The 24,043-nt window shown below is 43.9% G+C and overlaps 1 protein-coding gene across 1 annotated transcript; it reads left to right on the top strand.

Moving 5' to 3' along the window:
- The first annotated feature begins 781 nt into the window (after positions 1 to 781).
- Positions 782 to 2,209, top strand: LOC124649603. Its single transcript, XM_047189206.1, has one exon. The coding sequence runs from the start codon at positions 782 to 784 to the stop codon at positions 2,207 to 2,209; it is 1,428 nt and encodes a 475-aa protein (XP_047045162.1).
- The last annotated feature ends 21,834 nt before the right edge of the window (positions 2,210 to 24,043 follow it).

Below are 24,043 nucleotides of genomic sequence, written 5' to 3'. Positions count from 1 at the left end.
GCCTACTCCAACTTATTTGAGACCGAAAGGCTTGGTTGTTGTTGTTGTACAAGCGTGTAAAATCTTAATGAAAAATACGTTCCATTTTGGACTAGACAAAAATGACAAAAGTAGATCTGAGTATAGTGCAAATTTCAAAACAATATATATTGTCAGATTTTGTCATTTTCGTGTAACCTAAAATACAAAAAAATCTTGTATTCAGATTTTGTATGATTGTAGGATACCTCATTGATTACATTCAAAATATTTTAAATTTTTATTGAAATCTATAAATTTATGTGACAAAAAATGTATTATTGGAAACGTCTTTCGAATATGAACCCCATGACAAAACTTATATATTTTTTTGACTGAATTTATAGTGACAACATTTTTCTTGAACTACATGTTACCCTAATAAACTGCAAATCGGGGTAAATTTGTGTCTCGAAGTTTAGCGTGTGTGATCGGTGAGCTGCATGCACAGACGTCTCAGTTTCTCATCCTTATCACACGCTCTGAAAGAATAAAACAGTCTCCTGCAAAAACAGTATTCTAATCTCTGACCGCCCCGGCGAGACCTTACCACTAGCGCCCACCGTGTCCGCGCCGTCGCCGCCGGCCGTGCGCTGATTTCCGTTCGCCGTTCTCCCGTGCGACTGCGAAGCGCCAAACCAGAACCGCGACCGCCAGTTTCTGACCTGCGGCCGATGCTGATAAGTTTGCCGCGCGCATCGTGATCCTCACCTCGTACGATCGAGTCCCAGCTTGCGAAGTAAGTGAAGTAAATGTTGTGCTAATGGTGGCGATGAGAGAGCTCGTGGGCGCCGTCGGGAGGAGGCCGAGCCCGGGCTGGTCGGACCTACCGAGCGACCTCCTCGAGTCCGTTCTGGTCCGCCTCCCCGTGACAGACCGCCTCCGTTTCCCCGCCGTCTGCACCGCGTGGCGGTCGGCCGCCGCCGCCAGCGCGGCGCGCGTCCAGGCCGTGGATGTGCCGTCACCATGGCTGATGCTCCCCTCCAACCAGATTGCACGTGGGCAGAGGCGCGGCGCCGGCGACACGTTGTCGAAGGCGCGGTTCCTGAGCCTGTCCGAGGGCAGGACGTACGACATCCCGCAGCCGGCCCCGGCCGTCTCCGACCGCCTCTGCGTCGGCTCGTCGCCCGACGGGTGGCTCGTCACCGCCGACGCTGCCTCCGAGCTCCACCTCCTCAACCCGCTCACCGGCGCGCAAGTCCCGCTCCCGCCGCCCGACACGCTCCCATTTGTCCACGCCAGCCGCGACGCGGGCGGCCGTGTCGTGAGCTACAGCCTACGGTGCTGCTTCGACGAGGATGAAAACGGAGACGACGACGACGACGCACCCGTGGTCGTCCCGCCGGAGTCCTTTGAGCTGGACAGGCTCCGGTACGAGCTCTACGACAAGGCCATACTCGTGTCCGCGCCGCGGGAGAGGCAGACCGGCTCTTGGGGCGGCTACGCCGTCATGCTCATCTGCCAGCCTCTGTCCCGCCTCGCCATCGCCCGAGCCGGGGACACGAGGTGGACTCTGCTCGACACGCCCTCGCGCCGCTGGGTGGACGCCGTGCGCGCCTCCTCTGCGGCCGGCGGGCGGCAACTGGTGTACGCGATGGACTCCGCGGGGCGCGTGGACGCATTGGATGTGGATGTCACGGCGGACGCGACGCCGACGCGGGAGGCGGTCGTGCCGGCAGCGTGCTTCTGCTGTTCGGTGCGCGCGTGTTCCATGTCGGGGACGTGCAGCAGGTACCTCGTGGAGCTCTCGCCGGGGCGCCTGCTCCAGGTGCACCGGCTCAGGGCGGCTGCGCACGCGCGGTACAGGTGCGAGCCCCGTCCGGAGCGCGTCGAGTACACCACCGTCGACGCCGAGCTCTTCGAGTGGACGACGGACGGTGGCCGGTGGACCCCGGTGGACGGCAAGGACGGAGGCGTCCTGGCCGGGCGCGCGCTGTTCCTGGGGAAGAACGCGTCGCTGTGCGTCGCGGTGGACGGATGCTGCCGGTCCGAGCTGAAGGGCAACTGCGTGTACTTCACCGACGACGGTCCGTGGTCGCACGACAGGTGCCGCGAGGTGGCGCCGGACGTCGGCGTGCTCGACCTCGCGGACGGCAGCTACACGCCGCCGCGGGCTGCGGCGCGCGACCTGCTCTGGAAATGGCCGCCGCCGGTCTGGGTCTTCCCGTCGTGCGTGCGCCGACTGAATTAATCCGTCTGAAGAATGTTGGCAGAGGATGGCCGCGCGTAGCAGCGTAGATAATTTGAAATAAAATGCTTGCCTATACCTCCGTCCCAAAGCTAGGACTTCTATTTAGAAAAAAAGTTAAACTAAGTAAAATTTGATCAAATTTTTAGAAGAATGTATCAACAAATATGATATTTTATAGATACAAATATGATATCAAAAAATATTTATTGTCTACTAATAATAAAGAACTGAGTATTTGCTCAGTGGCAAGGCTAGCGAGTGCGCAACTAGCCCACCCTAGGTTTCGAATCCCCATCTCACGGTAATTTTGCAAGTAGGGGTGGACTTTAAACCGGGTTATCATCCTAGCGCCGATCAATGTTTTTTTATATCTAATAATAGAGAACGGAGTCCTTGCTCAGTAGCATGGCTAGCGAGTTCGCAGCCAGCCCACCCGGGTCCGAATCCTTATCTTGCGGTAATTTCGCAAGGAGGGGTGGACTTTAAACCGTCTTATTATCCTAGCGTCCATCCGAGGGAGAGTCTAATCCTATCTAACAACATAGCCAAGGGAGGGATCATTCCCCCTTCGGTCAATATTTTTTTATCTAATAATACTCCCTCCGATCCATATTACGTGCCACTAAAATGAATGTATCTACAATTAAAATTTGTCTAGATACATCTATATTAATATCAAGTAATTTTCTCAAAAAAATCAAGTAATATGAATCAGAGGAGTATTGAATTTGTATGTTACATGAAAATTGTTTTCGGATTAAAGGTGGCCCCGATGGCTCTGGCTTCAACCATCTCCTATTTTCCGATGATAGCCTGTTGCTATTCAAGGTGGAGACGGTGGTAGTGGCGGAGAAAGTACATGAGGTCCTGTATGGCATCAGGGCAACAGATCAACCGGGACAAATCGTCTGTTTTCTTTAGAAAGAGATGTCCGGGGATGATCAAAGGGGGAGTGAAACACATCCTTCATGTATATTCGGAGTCACTAAATGAGAAATACTCGGACATGCCTTCGTATGTAGGGCTAGCAAAGAATGGAGCTTCCAAATATTTGAAGGATAGAGTGTGGAGAATAATTCAAGGGTGGTTGTAGAAGCTCTTGTCGGCAGGAGGGAAAGACATCATAATTAAGTTAGTCGCTCAAGCTATTATAATTTTCTCTATGGCATGCTTTTGATTGCGAGGGATGTGTCTCCATATTAACTCAATGCCACAGAAGTTCTGGTGGGGCAGCAAGGAGGGGGAGAGAAAGCCGAGCTAGGTCTGGTGGAAGGATATGTGTAAACCTAAGCACATGGATGGTTTAGGGATTGGGGTCAATGAATTATTCAGCCTAGCCATCTTGGCTAGGCAAGGGTGGCGGCTGCTACAGAACCCCGAGTCGCTAAGTGCAAGCATTCTCAAGGCAAAATACTACCCGAATTTGAACTTGTTTCACTCGTCTCTGAGATCGGATCCTTCACAAGTTTCGAGAGAAATTCAACACGGGCTGCCGGTGCTGAAGCAATGTTTGATTAAATGGATTGGCATTGGAGATCTCACTGATCCAATGAATGAGCAGCGGTACCAAGAGATGGTATGCTACGACCTATAGCCTGTCTCTCAAGGGAGCCACCAAATCGAGTTGCAGAGTTTATCGATGCCACATCGCCGTCCTAGAATGAGGAGAGGTTGAGACAGTTCTTCCTGCCGATGGATGTAGAGGCCATCTTCCAGATCCCCCTGAACAGCGAGCGACAAGATGATTTCTGGTTCTGAACCATGAAAAAAAAAGGGGTGTTTACGGTCCGTTCAGCTTATAATATGCTGATCGCGACGAGGATCACCGAGAGGCTTGGCTGGAATACCGAGCGACCAGCTCAAATGAAGCACATGTTTAGAAAGATTGGAGCTCGCTTTGGCGCACACGGGTGCCGTCAAAGGTGAAAGTTTTTCCATGGAGGTTAGCAAAGCAGTCTATTCCAATTAATGAGGAGAGACACTGAAGACACATGGATAATAGCATTTTGTGTCAGTTATGTGGAGCTCATGATTCATGGCGCCATGCTTTGATCGACTGCACCATGTCCCGTTGTGTCTGGGCCTTGGTTGATAATGACATTACCGAGCATATGGTATGCTCAGACGGAGGTGATGCTAAAGCGTGACTGACAACTTTGATTCCCAATCTAAAGAATGACGATCATATCAAGGTTTTCATCGCACTGGGCGATCTGGCACGCCCGCATAAAAATCCATAAGCAACAGTATCAAAGCCCTTTATCGACGTGCAAAGGTTCACAACAGATCTGAAACAAACGGAAGAAGAAGGTAGGCAAAATTCAGGGAGGCACTCGAGGTCCGCCAACGCCTAGTTGGAGTGACCAAGATCAACGTGGACATAGCCGTCGGAAAGAACTCAGGCCAGTAAACGGTTGCAGCAGTGGCTATGAACGATAATGGTGTTTACTTAGGAGCGTGCACGTTGGTGTTCCCATAACGAACGGAAGCAGAGACATGGAAGCTATCGCGTGCAGGGAGGCAATTACCCTGTCAAAGGACATGGACGCTCGGCGGGTAAGGGTGGCCAGTGACTACAGAAACATCACCCAAAGCCCGACAAAGGGAACTATGGGATCTTATGCTCATATAGCCCGGGAGATCATGGAGGCTCGGAGCGAGTTCATCGAACTTGAATCCTGCCACAAAGGACGTGGATTCAATAAAGAAGCCCATAATCTGGCTCCTAGCTTAGTTTAGGAGAGCCACGGTACTAGAGTTTGGTTTATAAATCTGCCTGAGGGCTGTTGTATTCGTCTGAAGTTTGAAGTTTAATAAAGACGGTGATTCTCAAAAAGAAAGAAGGCTAATGACCGTGAGAGATGCACCAATTCAGGCCAGCGTTCGAATTTTCAGGGTACCAACCAAGCAACATCTAGGATGGTCTCAGGGAAGCTCCAGGTAATTTTTCGTGCTAAATTCCATTGCTAATTGACGGTAAATTCAAAAAAACGGAACCATATGATCCTGCTTCTAGTCTAGAATAAAAGGGCCGTCAAATGTCATATTTTTCTAGGAAACAAATCACTACGTGCGTGTTCATCTCTTAAGTTCATGCATAAAGTTTCAGGGGAAAAAAGTACTGTGTTTTTTTGTGAACTGGTTTTTAAATTTTATTTTTTGAATTATTTTGCGAACTGTGTAAACAGAAAAAATTTCGTGCGTCAAAACTCAAAAGTAGAGTAGCTTTTAACAACACAAATTTTTGTTGTCTTTCTAGGACATACTGCACCATCTATATTTTCTTCATGAAAGTTTGCAGACACGTACAAATACGTACACTGTATAGTTTTACCAGATTTCTTTTCAATTTAGAATATTTCAATGATTCTTGCGAACCTCATTCGCTCCCGGGAACCAAAACATCATCCTCTTGACTGACCCTTTTTCTTGTGGAGCAGGAAGACAAATTTAAACCCAGAAGAGCAGTAATTTTCTCCACTTTCATAAAGAAGAAGTAAACGAACACACATCACCACCGGCTTTTAACATAGCAACACTCCAAGTTCAATATAATACTACCCCTTCTAAATCAAAGCAACACTCTGACCGTAGTTTTTGTACTGTTTTATTCTTCAGGATAATGTCGTCATGGTGAACAGACAGATGCCATGGGATGGCTTAAGTTGGGACCGAGTTGGAAGCTAGAGGATTCGGGGGGTTTTGGATCAGGTAGGATGAACTTCCGGGTGCTTTCCTCAAGAACTTGGCCAAGGCCAGAGGTAGAAGAAGAGAGACACAAGGATGAACTCCATTCTAGATCTTCTCTATTCCATTAACAAGGTTACAGGAGGTATCTTACAAGCGTCGTACATACATGCGTGCCCGTGAAGAGGGCTGCCCCCTCTCCTTATATAGGGGAGAGGGTGGCTTACAGGGGAAGAAACCCTAATGGCATCTTTGAACAGACAAACTACTTTATAAAGCTACTTTAATCATAGGTGACGCCGGTATCTTCTTTAATCAGGGAGGCTGATGTCCTCCGGGTGCTTTGGACGTCACCCTCGTCTTTTACGTCGTGGCTTCATTTAAAGCCACCTTGCTTAGGTCATGCTTGTCCTCTAGCTCCCGAGGGAATCTTTGACCAGTCCTGCCGACGTGCTACAGTGCACTTCTTACCGGCAGTCCGGTGTCTTCTTAGCCCATACCGGTATACCTATCTTTGGGGATACCGGTACAGATTTACTTAGCCAATCGCTTAACTCCGTTCTCCGGAATGAACATCAAACCGGTATCTTGATGGCTCAAACCATCCGGTTTGGCATGCCTTTGGCATACCGGGGGTCATCCCCCCAACATTAGTCCCCGAAGCTGGTATAGTCCGGTGGACCTCATCTGGCGGGCCATACCAGGTTCCTATCTCACAAGGTACCGGTTTGATCTTTTCGGCACTTTGTTCGAAGATGCCGGCCTCTTTGCCTTAGCCTCTTTCTATTATCTTCCGGATTCTTCCGGTATCTCATGTCATATTCACATCTCTCTTTCTTTGCAAAGTATTTCCGGTGTCTCTTCCTCCGGTATCATTGACATTTAATCCCTCCTCGGCGAAGTCGAGAATTTCTCGGCACAGAGGCCTGCCGTAGACATGCGCACTCGTTTCGACGCGTCGTTGTCGCGTGGTCACTTCCGTTCGGCTTCTGCGCCAACATTAAATGTGCCACACCGGATCCCTCTGGCCATTCCGGATCCGTGCGGCGACCCTGTGGCCTCTTAATTTTTGCGCGTGTATCTTCGCGCCACGTGGCGGCCCACGAGACGAACCGCCGAGGCCCGACGGTTTTCGGCCCACTAACTCCTTCTCCTATATAAGGGCGGAGCGGTTCCACTTCATCTTCTCCTTCGCATTTGCCCCCATTTCCAGAGCACTTCGAGCCCTTCGCCCCTTGCTTTCTCGCCGCCAGAGCGCTGCTTCTGTCGAGGTTGCGACGCTGCTCTTGCTGCGCTGAAGCTTTTCACCGAGTGGAGTTCCTGCTGCGCTCCTTCTCCGCTGCTACCTTGAGCTTCCTCCGGCGGACTTCGCCCTTCTCTGTCGCCGGCCTTCGTCGACGGCCACGAGCTCGCCATTTCTTCGGTGAACTTCTTCCTCGCGTCTCCCGCAGCCTCAGGTGAGACCCAATGCTTGTCTGCTCTGCTCTTCTTGTTTTCCAGATCTTGGGTTGGTAGCGTATTTATTCTTTCTTTTCTTTTGCTTTTTTCTCTTACTCGTAGATCTTCGCGCAAGGGTAGATCTTGGGAAATCTGTTTTTGAGTAGATTCCGGCATCCCGTAGGCCCGTATGTCTAGAGGGGACCATCTTTCCGAATCTTCCTCCAGCAGCCGTGAAAGTCAAGCTTCCGGCGAGCCTTCGGCTGAGCGCATCCGGATGGAAACTGATACCGGAACAAGTCAAGATGCCGGCAGTTCTAGCCGGGCTTCCGGAGCAGATCTTTCCGGCATCACTCGCGGAGCCTGGAAGGGCTCCGAGGTAACTCAGCACGAGATTGACTGGTTGTACCGGTCTAGGAGGATACCGGAAGGAGTATCCTGCCAGATTCCGAAAGACGAGATCGAACCGGATCTGAAAGATGGTGAATTCGTCGTTTTTCTCGCCCACTTCGAACGCGGCTTCGGCCTTCCTGCCTCAGATTTCTTCCGCCAATTTCTTGATTTCTACAAACTCCAACCTCACCATCTTCCTGGCAATGCCATCTTCTATCTCTCTTGCTACGCAACGTTCATGGAGGCCTACATGGGTCTCCGCCCTACTCGCGAGACCTTTGCTCGCTTCTTTTCCCTTCGGATTAACTCCGTTCAGGGCAAAGAGATTCCCAAGCCTAAACCCCCCGTTCAATGCGGGTCTTGCATCATTGGGTCCCGCTAGGGGAGCCCCTTTTTTAAGTTTGCCTGTCTCGACTCATGCCGAGCATGGGAAAGGACCTTCTTCTATGTGAAGAACACCGGCGCCGCAAACCTTATTAATCTGCCGGCTTTCAATCCGGTAGTGCCCACGAAGACCAACTGGAGCTACAACCCGAAGGAGTCTCACATAGAAACCAACCGGATTGTACGCTTCATGAAGCAACTTATGAAGGACACCGCCATCTGTTCGGATGACATTGTTAGGACTTTTATCTCGCGCCGGGTGCTTCCCCTTAAGCGCCGGGCTCACAAAATGAGCGAAATGTACGGCCCTGGCGATCCTACCAAGATCACCAGCTTCCCTCTCACCAAGGAGGACGTAGCCCTTAAGGCTAGGCACATCTGCCAAAGCGCCATGCCGCTGGATTGGGAGTGGGGCCTTCTGCCTCTCAGCTCCCTCAACCCTCCAACTCACGAAGTAAGAAATTAGGCAATCCGGGTTGTTTTCCGGTATCTTTTCGGTATATTACTAACTGTCTTTCTCTTTCTTTTCAGGCCAAGCAACGTTTCCCTCGCATCGCGGCGAAGCAGTGATACGTCTCCGACGTATCGATAACTTCTTATGTTCCATGCCACATTATTGATGATATCTACATGTTTTATGCATAATTTATGTTGTATTTATGCATTTTCCGGCACTAACCTATTAACGTGATGCCGAAGAGCCGCTTGTCGTTTTCTCGCTGTTTTTGGTTTCAGAAATCCTACAAAGGAAATATTCTCGGAATTGGACGAAATCAACGCCCAGGGTCCTATTTTGCCACGAAGCTTCCAGAAGACCGAAGAGAAGACGAAGTGGGGCCACGAGGCGCCGCCACAACAGGGCGGTGCGGCCTGGGCCTTGGCCGCGCGGCCCTGGCGTGTGGGGCCCTCGTGTGGCCCCTGACCTGCCCTTCCGCCTACTTAAAGCCTCCGTCGCGAAACCCCCAGTACCGAGAGCCACGATACGGAAAACCCACCGAGACGCCGCCGCCGCCAATCCCATCTCGGGGATTCAGGAGATCGCCTCCGGCACCCCGCCGGAGAGGGGAATCATCTCCCGGAGGACTCTTCACCGCCATGGTCGCCTCCGGAGTGATGAGTGAGTAGTTCACCCCCGGACTATGGGCCCATAGCGTAGCTAGATGGTCGTCTTCTCCTTATGTGCTTCATTGTTGGATCTTGTGAGCTGCCTAACATGATCAAGATCATCTATCCGTAATGCTATATGTTGTGTTTGTCGGGATCCGATGGATAGAGAATACTATGTTATGTTGATTATCAATCTATTACCTATGTGTTGTTTATGATCTTGCATGCTCTCCGTTATTAGTAGAGGCTCGCCAAGTTTTTACTCTTAACTCCAAGAGGGAGTATTTATGCTCGATAGTGGGTTCATGCCTCCATTAAATCCGGGACAATGGACGAAAAGTTCTAAGGTTGTGGATGTGCTGTTGCCACTAGGGATAAAACATTGATGCTATGTCCGAGGATGTAGTTATTGATTACATTATGCACCATACTTAATGCAATTGTCTGTTGTTTGCAACTTAATACCGGAAGGGGTTCGGATGATAACCTGGAAGGTGGACTTTTTAGGCATAGATGCATGCTGGATGGCGGTCTATGTACTTTGTCGTAATGCCCTGATTAAATCTCACTATACTTATCATATTATGTATGTGCATTGTCATGCTCTCTCTATTTGTCAATTGCCCGACTGTAATTTGTTCACCCAACATGCTATTTATCTTATGGGAGAGACACCTCTAGTGAACTGTGGACCTCGGTCCATTCTTTTACATTAAATACAATCTACTGCAATACTTGTTCTCATCGTTTTCTCGCAAACAATCATCATCCACACTATACATCTAATCCTTTGTTACAGCAAGCCGGTGAGATTGACAACCTCACTGTTTCGTTGGGGCAAAGTACTTTGGTTGTGTTGTGCAAGTTCCACGTTGGCGCCGGAATCCCTGGTGTTGCGCCGCACTATACTTCGCCGCCATCAACCTTCAACGTGCTTCTTGGCTCCTCCTGGTTCGATAAACCTTGGTTTCTTTCTGAGGGAAAACTTGCTACTGTCTGCATCACACCTTCCTCTTGGGGTTCCCAACGGACGTGTGTTAATTGCACGCATCAAGCATATTTTCTGGCGCCGTTGCCGGGGAGATCAAGACACGCTGCAAGGGAGTCTCCACAATCCAATCTCTTTACTTTGTTTTTGTCTTGCTTTATTTTATTTACTACTTTGTTTGCTGCATTATATCAAAACACAAAAAAATTAGTTGCTAGCTTTACTCTATTTACTGTCTTGTTCTCCATATCAAAAACACAAAAAAATTAGTTACTTGCATTTATTTTATCTAGTTTGCTTTATTTACTACTGCTAAAATGGGTACTCCTGAAAATACTAAGTTGTGTGACTTCACTAGCACAAATAATAATGATTTCTTATGCACACCTATTGCTCCACCTGCTACTACAGCAGAATTCTTTGAAATTAAACTTGCTTTACTGAATCTTGTTATGCGAGAGCAATTTTCTGGTGTTAGTTCTGATGATGCTGCTGCCCATCTCAATAATTTCATTGAACTATGTGAAATGCAAAAGTATAAGGATGTAGATGGTGATATTATAAAATTGAAATTGTTTCCTTTCTCATTAAGAGGAAGAGCTAAAGATTGGTTACTATCTTTGCCTAAGAATAGTATTGATTCATGGACGAAATGTAAAGATGCTTTTATTGGTAGATATTATCCTCCCGCTAAAATTATATCTATGAGAAGTAGCATAATGAATTTCAAGCAATTAGATAATGAACATGTTGCTCAAGCATGGGAGAGAATGAAATCTTTGGTAAAGAATTGCCCAACCCATGGACCGACTACTTGGATGATCATCCAAACCTTTTATGCAGGACTGAACTTTTCTTCGCGGAACCTATTGGATTCAGGTGCTGGAGGTACCTTTATGTCCATCACTCTTGGTGAAGCAACAAAGCTTCTTGATAATATGATGATTAATTACTCTGAATGGCACACGGAAAGAGCTCCACAAGGTAAGAAGGTAAATTCTGTCGAAGAAACCTCTTCCTTGAGTGATAAGATTGATGCTATTATGTCTATGCTTGTGAATGATAGGACTAATGTTGATCCTAATAATGTTCAGTTAGCTTCATTGGTTGCTCAAGAAGAACATGTTGATGTAAACTTCATTAAAAATAATAATTTCAACAACAATGCTTATCGGAACAATTCTAGTAATAACTATAGGCCATATCCTTATAATAATGGTAACGGTTATGCTAATTCTTAGGGGAATTCTTACAACAATAATAGGAACACACCCCCTGGACTTGAAGCTATGCTTAAAGAATTTAGTAGTACACAAACTGCTTTTAACAAATCTGTTGAGGAAAAGCTTGATAAAATTGATATTCTTGCTTCTAAGGTTGATAGACTTGCCTCTGATGTTGATCTTTTAAAATTGAAAGTTATGCCTAATAAGGATATTGAAAATAAAATTGTTACTACAGCAAATGCCATCCAAGTTAGAATTAATGAGAATATAAGATTGATGGCTGAATTGCATGCTAGATGGGAAAGAGAAGAAAATGAAAAACTTGCTAAAGAGAATAATGTAGCTAAAGTTTGGACTATTACCACCACTAGTAATGTTAATGCTCCACATGTTTCTGCACCTCCTACTAATAATGGTGAAAGAATTGGTGTTGGCAATGTTTCTACTTCTAATGCAAAGCCTGCAAAACTGCCGGAAACTGCTAAAACTGCTGAAACTGCTTGTGATAAAACTGCTGAAATTTTTTCCAACATTGGGGATGATGATCTCATTGCTGTAGATCATAATGGTTTAGACTTTGATGATTGCCACATCTCTGAAGTTATAAAGTTCTTACAAAAGCTTGCTAAAAGTCCCAATGCTAGTGCTATAAATTTGGCTTTCACAAAACATATTACGAATGCTCTCATAAAAGCTAGAGAAGAGAAACTAAAACTTGAAACTTCTATTCCTAGAAAGCTAGAGGATGGTTGGGAGCCCATCATTAAGATGAAGGTCAATGACTTTGATTGTAATGCTTTATGTGATGTTGGTGCAAGTATTTCTGTTATGCCTAAGAAAATTTATGATATGCTTGACTTGCCACCATTGAAAAATTGTTATTTGGATGTTAATCTCGTTGATAATGCTACAAAGAAACCTTTGGGGAGAGTTGATAATGTTCGCATTACCGTTAACAATAACCTTGTCCCCGTTGATTTTGTTGTCTTGGATATTGAATGCAATGCATCTTGTCCCATTATATTGGGAAGACCTTTTCTTCGAACTATTGGAGCTATCATTGATATGAAGGAAGGTAATATTAAATATCAATTTCCTCTCAAGAAAGGTATGGAACACTTCCCTAGAAAGAGAATGAAGTCACCTTTTGATTCTATTATTAGAACAAATTATGATGTTGATGCTTCATCTCTCGATAACACTTGATATACACTTTCTGCGCCTAGCTGAAAGGCGTTAAAGAAAAGCGCTTATGGGAGACAACCCATGTTTTTACTACAGTACTTTTATTTTATATTTGAGTCTTGGAAGTTGTTTACTACTGTAGCAACCTCTCCTTATCTTAGTTTTGTGCATTGTTGTGCCAAGTAAAGTCGTTGATAGTAAGGTTCATACTAGATTTGGATTACTGCGCAGAAACAGATTTCTTTGCTGTCACGAATCTGGGCAGAATTCTCTGTAGGTAACTCAGAAAAATCTGCCAATTTACGTGAGTGATCCTCAGATATGTACGCAACTTTCATTCAATTTGGGCATTTTCATCTGAGCAAGTCTGGTGCCACTTTAAAATCCGTCTTTACGAACTGTTCTGTTTTGACAGATTCTGCCTTTTATTTCGCATTGCCTCTTTTGCTATGTTGGATGAATTTCTTTGATCCATTAATGTCCAGTAGCTTTGTGCAATGTTCAGAAGTGTTAAGAATGATTATGTCACCTCTGAACATGTAAATTTTTATTGTGCACTAACCCTCTAATGAGTTGTTTCGAGTTTGGTGTGGAGGAAGTTTTCAAGGATCAAGAGAGGGAGATGATACAATATGATCAAGGAGAGTGAAAGCTCTAAGCTTGGGGATGCCCCGGTGGTTCACTGATAACCCACAGGTATAGGGGATCGCAACAGTCTTCGAGGGAAGTAAAACCCAAATTTATTGATTCGACACAAGGGGAGGTAAAGAATACTTATAAGCCTTAACAACTGAGTTGTCAATTCAGCTGCACTCGGAAAAGCACTAGTAACAGGGGTGATGTGAAAGCAGCAAGTAATATGAGAGCAGTAGTAACAAGTAATACAGCAGCAAAGAGCAGTAATATGAGAGCAATGGCACCAGAAAATAGTTGATACTACTTCCAATGACATGTAGAACGCAGTATATGATGATGAGAGATGGACCGGGGTTCCCAGCTATCTACACTAGTGGTAACTCTCCAATAACAAGTGTTGGGTGAACAAATTACAGCTTGGGCAATTGATAGGATTGAAATAGCATTAAGACAGAACATCAAGATTATTAATCATGTAGGCATGTTTTCCATATATAGTCATACGTGCTCGCAATGAGAAACTTGTACAACATCTTTTGTCCTACCAGCCCGATGGCAGCCGGGCCTCTAGGGAATCTACCGGAAATTAAGGCACTCCTTTTAATAGAGCACCGGAGCAAAGCATTAACACTCCGTGAAAACATGTGATCCTCATATCTAAGCCTTCCCCTCCAGTTGTCCCAACTTCTGTCACTTTGGGGCCTTTGGTTCCGGACATAGACATGTGCATACAACTTGTAGATACAATCTAAGCAATAAGTATAGAGCTTAAATCTAAGATCATGCCACTCGGGCCCTAGTGACAAGCATTAAACACAACAAGATTGCAGCAACAATAACTTCACAAACTTTATAGATAGACTAATCATAATGTAACAATCCATCGGATCCCAACAAACACAACACCGATTACATCAGATGAATCTCAATCATGTAAGGCAGCTCATGAGATCATTGTTATTGAAGTACATGGGGGAGAGAATACCAACTAGCTACAGCTAGAACCCGTAGTCCATGGGGGAACTACTCATGGAGCATGATGGAGGCGGTGGCGTCGATGGAGATGGCTTCCGGGGGCACTTCCCCATCCCGGCAGGGTGCCGGAACAGAGACTTCTGTCCCCCGAATTGGAGTTTCACGATGGTGGCGGCGCCCCTGGAGTCTTTCTGGAGTTTCGTCAATCGGTATCGCGGTTTTAGGTCACCAGGGCTTAAATAGGCGAAGAGTCGGAGTCGGAGGGGCCACGGGGCCTCCCCCTCATAGGCTGGCGCGCCCAGGCCTGGGGCCGCGCCGCCATGTTGTGTGGTGGCCCCCTGGCACCCCTCTGGTCCCCCTCTGACTTTCTGGAAGGTTCCGGGAAAAATAAGGTCTTGGGTCTTCGTTTCGTCGAATTCCGAGAATATTTCCCGAACAGCCTTTCTGGAACCAAAAACAACGTAAAACGAGAACTGGCACTTCGGCATCTTGTTAATAGGTTAGTTCCATAAAATGCATAAAAACATTATAGAGTGCAAGCAAAACATGTAAGTATTGTCATAAAACAAGCATGGAACATCAGAAATTATAGGTACGTTGGAGACGTATCAGCATCCCCAAGCTTAGTTCCTGCTCGCCCTCGAGTAGGTAAACGATAAAAAAGAGTAATTTCTGTAGTGGCATGGTACTTACATAATCTTGATCATCCTATTATAAAGCATATGAGATGAATGCAGTGACTCAAGGCAATGATCTATAGTTGCTAACAAATAGATAATATATAGCAAAACTTTTCATGAATAGTACTTTCAAGACAAGCATCAAAAGTCTTGCATAAGAGTTAACTCATAAAGCAATAAATTCAAAGTAAAGGCATTGAAGCAACACAGAGGAAGATTTAAGTTTCAGCAGCTGCTTTCAACTTTCAACATGCATATCTCATGGATAATTGTCAACACAAAGTAATATGATGAATGCAAATATGCAAGTATGTAAGAATCAATGCACAGCTAACACAAGTGTTTGCCTCTAAGATGGAAGGAAGTAGGTAAACCGACTCAACATAAAGTAAAAGAATGGCCCTTCGCAGAGGAAGCAGGGATTAAATCATGTGCTAGAGCTTTTTAAGTTTTGAAATCATATAGAGAGTATAAAAGTAAAGTTTTGAGAGGTGTTTGTTGTTGTCAACGAATGGTAGTGGGCACTCTAACTACCTCATCAACCAGACTTTCAAGAGCGGCTCCCATGAAGGACGTTATCTCTACAAGCAAGGTAGATCATCCCTCTTCTCTTTTGTTTACACATGTACTTTAGTTTTATTTATGGTTGACACTCCTCCCAACCTTTTGCTTTCACAAGCCATGGCTAACCGAATCCTCGGGTGCCTTCCAACATTCACATACCATGAAGGAGTGTCTATTTGCAAAATTAAGTTGCTTACCGATGAATCGTAGCAAAACATGTGAAGAGAATTATTAATGAAAGTTGATTAATTGGGGGTCGGGAACCCCGCGCCAGCTCTTTTTGCAAAATTATTGGATAAGCGGATGAAGCCACTAGTCCATTGTGAAAGTCTCGTCAAAAGTAAATGACAAGATCGAAAGATAAAACACCACATACTTCCTCATGAGCTATAAAACATTGACACAAATAAGAGATAATAGCTTTTGAATTGTTTAAAGGTAGCACATGAAGTATTTGCTTGGAATGGCAGGAAATACCACATATTAGGTAGATATGGTGGACACAAATGGCATAGGTTTTGGCTCAAGGTTTTGGATGCACGAGAAGCATTCCCTCTCAAGTACAAGGCTTTGGCTAGCAAGGTTGTTTGAAGCAAACACAAGTATGAACCGGTACAGACAAAACTTACATAAAAACATATTGCAAGCATTATAAGACTCTACACTCGTCTTCCTTGTTGCTCAAACACTTTTACCGTAGAAAATATCTAGACCTTAAAGAGACCAATCATGCAAACCAATTTCAACAAGCTCTACGGTATTTCTCCACTAATAGGTTTAAACTACATGATGCAAGAGCTTAATCATGATCTACTTGAGAGCTCAAAACAATTGCCAAGTATCAAATTATTCAAGACAATATGAAGCATTTTCTGTTTCCAACCAAATATCAATAAGTGCAACGGCTTTCAACTCCGCCATGAACATTAAAATAAAGCTAAGAACATCAGTGTTCATATGAAAAAGCGGAGCGTGTCTCTCTCCCAAACAAGGATTGCTAGGATCCGAATTTATTCAAACATAAACAAAAATAAAAACAAACAGACGCTCCAAGTAAAGCACATAAGATGTGACCGAATAAAAATATAGTTTCAATAGAAGAAACCTGATAAGTTGATGAAGAAGGGGATGCCTTGGGCATCCCCAAGCTTAGACGCTTGAGTCTTCTTGAAATATGCAGGGATGAACCACGGGGGCATCCCCAAGCTTAGACTTTTCACTCTTCTTGATCATATATCATCCTCCTCTCTTGACCCTTGAAAACTTCCTTAACACCAAACTTCTCATAAACTTCATTAGAGGGGTTAGTACTCAAAAACTTTAATCCACTTTGGTCCTGTAGTGACACATTGCAAGAACTCAATAAAACATTAGCTACAGCTCTCCACGTCTAGAAAGCCTTGCTTAAAGTCCACAAGAGACAATACAAAAAACAGAGACAGAATCTGTCAAAACAGAACAGCCAGTAAACACGAATTTTTACGAGGTAATTCCGTTGCTCAAATCAGAAAACTCAAAACTAATGAAAGTTGCGTACATATCTGAGGAACACGCACAAAAATTGGCAGATTTTTCTGAGTTTCCTACAGAGAGACCTACTCAGATTCGTGACAGATAGAAATCTGTTTCTGCGCAGAAATCCAAATCTAGCATCAACCTTCTATTAGAGACTTTACTTGGCACAACATTGCAATAAAATAAAGATAAGTAGAGATTGCTACAGTAGTAACAACTTACAAGACACAACAAAACAGTAGCAAAATAAAGACATGGGTTATCTCCCAAGAAGTTCTTTCTTTATAGCCATTAAGATTGGCTCAGCAGTTTTAATGATGCACTCGCAAGAAATAAGAGTTGAAGCAAAAGAGAGCATCAAGAACCAAGTTCAAAACACATTTAAGTCTAACCCACTTCCTATACATAGGAATCTTGTACACAAATAAATTTATGAAGAACAAAGTGACAAGCATAAGAAGATAAAACAAGAGTAACTTCAAAATTTTCAGCATATAGAGAGGTGTTTTAGCACCATGCAAATTTCTACAACCATATTTTCCTCTCTCATAATAATTTTCAGTAGCTTCATGGATAAACTCAACAATATAACTATCACATAAAGCATGCTTTTCATGATCCATAAACATATAATTTTTATCAAGTTCAGAAATAATAGGATCAAAACTTTCTAAACCACTTTTATCAATAATATAACAAGATGATTGATCAATCTCAAAAGATATGGGACTCCTAGATAAAGTCAAGAACTCTCCAATCCCATTTTCATTAGTAGTACAATTAAATTTATCAAGTAACATAGGACCATCATCTAGAGATTTATCATAAACATTTGCCAAGCGAAACTCTTTAGTACCATGCATTTCGATATCAGGCACAAACAAAGCATTATCATAAGATTTATCAAAATAGCATGGATTATCATAGATAACAGTAGCATAATTATTCTCACAAGTTTTACTCATAGGGAATATTTCAAGAGAATCCACAGGAACATAACATTCATCCTCTTTCGGTAAGCATGGAGGACAATCAAATAGTGTAAGAGATAAAGAGTTACTCTCATTAGAAGGTTGGCATGGGTAGCTAATCCATTCTTCCTCCTTTTGTTCATCACTCTCCTCTTCTTTTTCATCCAATGAGCTTTCAGGTTCATCAATTTCCTCCTCTTTTTCATCCAATGAGCTTTCTGGTTCAGCAATTTCTTCTTCCACTGGTTCCTGCAAATAGTGAGTGCATTCTTGTGCATTAATGAGTCTCTCTTTATAATCAATGATATAAGGATTATTGCTGTAACTTTCTATGCAAAAATTAAGGATAGAAGAGACATAATCTTTAATGTCCTTACAAACAACACAAGTTTCATAATTTTTAGCAATGAAGGATTCTATCTCAGAGGCTCCCATAAATATGACAAATTGTTCTACCTCTTCGAACCCAAAATGAATATAGTTATTCCAATTATAGTTCTTAATTAAAACTTCCTCACTAAAGCCACATTGAAATTTAAGATGTTTAGTATCCTGTTTAGAGCAATAGTTTATATCATGGCGTTTAAGCAAGATTTTAGCAATTGTATCTAGTTTTTCTATCACAGCACTCATAACTTTCCCCGTTCTTGATTCTCTATAATTATTATATAATTCAATAAGCTCCAAATAGGTTGTAGGTTCTCCCATAGCAACAGTTTTTAATTTTTCGGTTTTTCAAATTTTTATGGATTTTCGGGTATATGAGAAAAGTAAAACAAAACAAAAAAAACTAAACAAAAGTAAACTAAGCAAAGTAATACTAGACATAAATAAACTAAGCACAAATAAACTAGACAGAAGTAAACTAAGCAAAACAAAATAAAATAAAACAGAGAGAGAGGTAGAGTGTACTCCCCAGGTGAACTTATGAGTAGAGCTATGCCTCCCCGGCAACGGCGCCAAAAAATAGTCTTGATAACCCACAAGTATGGGGGATCGCAACAGTCTTCGAGGGAAGTAAAACCCAAATTTATTGATTCGACACAAGGGGAGGTAAAGAATACTTATAAGCCTTAACAACTGAGTTGTCAATTCAGCTGCACTCGGAAAAGCACTAGTAATGTGGGTGATGTGAAAGCAAGCAGTAATATGAGAGCAGATAGTAATAGTAACACGGCCAGCGATGAGCAGTAATATGAGAGCAATGGCACCGTAAAATAGTTGATACTACTTCCAATGACATGTAGAACGAGTATATGATGATGAGAGATGGACCGGGGTTCCCAGCTATCTACACTAGTGGTAACTCTCCAATAACAAGTGTTGGGTGAACAAATTACAGTTGGGCAATTGATAGGATTGAAATAGCATTAAGACAGAACGTCAAGATTATTAATCATGTAGGCATGTTTTCCATATATAGTCATACGCGCTCGCAATGAGAAACTTGTACACCATCTTTTGTCCTACCAGCCGGTGGCAGCCGGGCCTCTAGGGAATCTACTGGAAATTAAGGCACTCCTTTTAATAGAGCACCGGAGCAAAGCATTAACACTCGTGAAAACATGTGATCCTCATATCTAAGCCTTCCCCTCCAGCTTGTCCCAATTTCGTCACTTTGGGACCTTTGGTTCCGGACATAGACATGTGCATACAACTTGTAGATACAATCTAAGCAATAAGTATAGAGCTTAAATCTAAGATCATGCCACTCGGGCCCTAGTGACAAGCATTAAACACAACAAGATTGCAGCAACAATAACTTCTCAAACTTTATAGATAGACTAATCATAATGTAACAATCCATCGGATCCCAACAAACACAACACCGATTACATCAGATGAATCTCAATCATGTAAGGCATCTCATGAGATCATTGTTATTGAAGTACATGGGGGAGAGAATACCAACTAGCTACAGCTAGAACCCGTAGTCCATGGGGGAACTACTCACGGAGCATGATGGAGGCGGTGGCATCGATGGAGATGGCTTCCGGGGCACTTCCCCGTCCCGGCAGGGTGCCGGAACAGAGACTTCTGTCCCCCGAATTGGAGTTTCGCGATGGTGGCGGCGCCCCTGGAGTCTTTCTGGAGTTTCGTCAATCGGTATCACGGTTTTAGGTCACCAGGGCTTAAATAGGCGAAGAGTCGGAGTCGGAGGGGCCACGGGGCCTCCCCCTCATAGGCTGGCGCGCCCGTGCCCGGGGCCGCGCCGCCATGTTGTGTGGTGGCCCCCCGGCACCCCTCTCGGTCCCCCTCTGACTTTCTGGAAGGTTCCGGGAAAAATAAGGTCTTGGGTCTTCGTTTCGTCGAATTCCGAGAATATTTCCCGAACAGCCTTTCTGGAACCAAAAACAACAGAAAACAGGAACTGGCACTTCGGCATCTTGTTAATAGGTTAGTTCCATAAAATGCATAAAAACATTATAGAGTGCAAGCAAAACATGTAAGTATTGTCATAAAACAAGCATGGAACATCAGAAATTATAGGTACGTTGGAGACGTATCATTCACCCCTGCATATTTTAAGAAGACTCAAGCGTCTAAGCTTGGGGATGCCCAAGGCATCCCCTTCTTCATCGACAACATTATCAGGTTCCTCCCCTGAAACACTATTTTTATTCCATCACATCTTATGTGCTTTGCTTGGAGCGTCGGTTTGTTTTTGTTTTTGTTTTTGTTTGAATAAAATGGATCCTAGCATTCATTGTGTGGGAGAGAGACACGCTCCGTTGTTGCATATGGACAAATATGTCCTTAGGCTTTACTCATAGTATTCATGGCGAAGGTTGAATCTTCTTCGTTAAATTGTTATATGGTTGGAATCGGGAAATGCTACATGTAGTAATTCTAAAATGTCTTGAATAATTTGATACTTGGCAATTGTTGTGCTCATGTTTAAGCTCTTGCATCATATACTTTGCACCCATTAATGAAGAAGTACATAGAGCTTGCTAAAATTTGGTTTGCATATTTGGTCTCTCTAAAGTCTAGATAATTTCTAGTATTGAGTTTTGAACAACAAGGAAGACGGTGTAGAGTCTTATAATGTTTACAATATGTCTTTTATGTGAGTTTTGCTGCACCGGTTCATCCTTGTGTTTGTTTCAAATAACCTTGCTAGCCTAAACCTTGTATCGAGAGGGAATACTTCTCATGCATCCAAAATCCTTGAGCCAACCACTATGCCATTTGTGTCCACCATACCTACCTACTACATGGTATTTCTCCGCCATTCCAAAGTAAATTGCTTGAGTGCTACCTTTAAATTTCCATCATTCGCCTTTGCAATATATAGCTCATGGGACAAAATAGCCTTAAAAACTATTGTGGTATTGAATATGTACTTATGCACTTTATCTCTTATTAAGTTGCTTGTTGTGCGATAACCATGCTCCTCGGGGACGCCATCAACTCTTTGTTGAATATCATGTGAGTTGCTATGCATGTTCGTCTTGTCTGAAGTAAGGGAGATTTACCACTCATTAAATGGTTAGAGCATGCATGATGTTAGAGAAGAACATTGGGCCGCTAACTAAAGCCATGAATCATGGTTGAAGTTTCAGTTTTGGACATATATACTCAATCTCATATGAGAACATTAATTGTTGCTACATGCTTATGCATTAAAGAGGAGTCCATTATCTATTGTCTATGTTGTCCCGGTATGGATGTCTAAGTTGAGAATAATCAAAAGCGAGAAATCCAAATGCGAGCTTTCTCCTTAGACCTTTGTACGAAGCGGCATAGAGGTACCCCTTTGTGACACTTGGTTAAAACATGTGTATTGCGATGATAATCCTGGTAATCCGAGCTAATTAGGACAAGGTGCGGGCACTACTAGTATACTATGCATGAAGCTTGCAACTTGTAAGATATAATTTACATGATACATATGCTTTATTACTACCGTTGACAAAATTGTTTCATGTTTTCAAAATAAAATCTCTAGCACAAATATAGCAATCGATGCTTTCCTCTTTGAAGGACCTTTCTTTTACTTTTATGTTGAGTCAGTTCACCTATTTCTCTCCACCTCAAGAAGCAAACACTTGTGTGAATTGTGCATTGATTCCTACATACTTGCATATTGCACTTGTTATATTACTTTACATTGACACTATCCATGAGATATACATGTTATAAGTTGAAAGCAACTGATACGTCTCCGACGTATCGATAATTTCTTATGTTCCATGCCACATTATAGATGATATCTACATGTTTTATGCACATTATATGTCATATTTATGCGTTTTCCGGAACTAACCTATTGACGAGATGCCGAAGGGCCAGTTCCTATTTTCTGCTGTTTTTGGTTCCAGAAATCCTAGTAAGGAAATATTCTCGGAATCGGACGAAATCAAGACCCAGCATCCTATTTTGCCCGGAAGCATCCAGAACACCCGAGAACCGCCAGAGAGGGGGCACAGGCCCACGAGACCATAGGCCGGCGCGGCCTGGGGGTGGCCCGCGCCCCCCTATGGTGTTGCCGCCTCGTTGACCCTCCGACGCCGCCTCTTCGCCTATAAGAAGCCCCTGGACCTAAAACCTCGATACGGAAAAGCCACGGTACGAGAAACCTTCCAGAGCCGCCGCCATCGCGAAGCCAAGATCCGGGGGACAGGAGTCTCTCGTTCCGGCACGCCGCCGGGCGGGGAAGTGCCCCCGGAAGGCTCCTCCATCGACACCACCGCCATCTCCATCAACGCCGTCGTCTCCCATGAGGAGGGAGTAGTTCTCCATCGAGGCTCGGGGCTGTACCGGTAGCTATGTGGTTCATCTCTCTCCTATGTACTTCAATACAATAATCTCATGAGCTGCCTTACATGATTGAGATTCATATGATGATGCTTGTAATCTAGATGTCGTTATGCTAGTCAAGTGAATTTTACTTATGTGATCTCCGGAGACTCCTTGTCCCACGTGTGTAAAGGTGACGAGTGTGTGCACCGTGTGGGTCTCTTAGGCTATATTTCATGTAATACTTATTCATTGTTATGAATGGCATAGTGAAGTGCTTATTTATATCTCTTTATGATTGCAATGTGTTTTGTATCACAATTTATCTATGTGCTACTCTAGTGATGTTATTAAAGTAGTTTTATTCCTCCCGCACGGTGTAATGGTGACAGTGTGTGCATCCGTGTTAGTACTTGGCGTAGGCTATGATTGTGATCTCTTGTAGATTATGAAGTTAACTATTGCTATGATGGTATTGATGTGATCTATTCCTCCTACATAGTGTGAAGGTGACAGTGTGCATGCTGTGTTAGTACTTGGTTTAGTCGTGTCGATCTTTCATGCACTCTAAGGTTATTTAAATATGAACATTGAATTGTGGAGCTTGTTAACTCCGGCATTGAGGGTTCGTGTAATCCTACGCAATGTGTTCATCATCCAACAAGAGAGTGTAGAGTATGCATCTATCTATTCTGTTATGTGATCAAAGTTGAGAGTGTCCACTAGTGAAAGTCTATTCCCTAGGCCTTGTTCCTAAATATCGCTATCGCTGCTTGTTTACTCGTTTTATCAGCGTTACTATCGCTACCATATTACCACCATCAACTACACGCCAGACAAGCTATTTTCCGGCACCGTTGCCACTCGCTCATACTTATTTATACCACCCGTATTTCACTATCTCTTCGCCGAACTAGTGCACCTATTAGGTGTGTTGGGGACACAAGAGACTTCTTGCTTTGTGGTTGCAGTGGTTGCATGAGAGGGATATCTTTGACCTCTTCCTCCCTGAGTTCGATAAACCTTGGGTGATCCACTTAAGGGAAAACTGCTGCTGTTCTACAAACCTCTGCTCTTGGAGGCCCAACACTGTCTACAAGAATAGAAGCTCCCGTAGACATCAGCAACCGCTGAAACTTAATCTTCCTTTGTGTTGCTTCAATACATTTACTTTGATTTATTGCTTTATGAGTTAACTCTTATGCAAGACTTATTGATGCTTGTCTTGAAGCACTATTCATGAAAAGTCTTTGCTTTATGATTCAGTTGTTTACTCATGTCATTACCATTGTTTTGATCGCTGCATTCATTACATATGCTTACAATAGTATGATCAAGGTTAT

The sequence above is a fragment of the Lolium rigidum genome, chromosome 1 (genome assembly GCF_022539505.1).
Source record: "Lolium rigidum isolate FL_2022 chromosome 1, APGP_CSIRO_Lrig_0.1, whole genome shotgun sequence".
Taxonomy (NCBI): domain Eukaryota; kingdom Viridiplantae; phylum Streptophyta; class Magnoliopsida; order Poales; family Poaceae; genus Lolium; species Lolium rigidum.
Note: the sequence above shows the minus strand (reverse complement) of the source record. Positions and strands in the feature narration are given on the sequence as shown.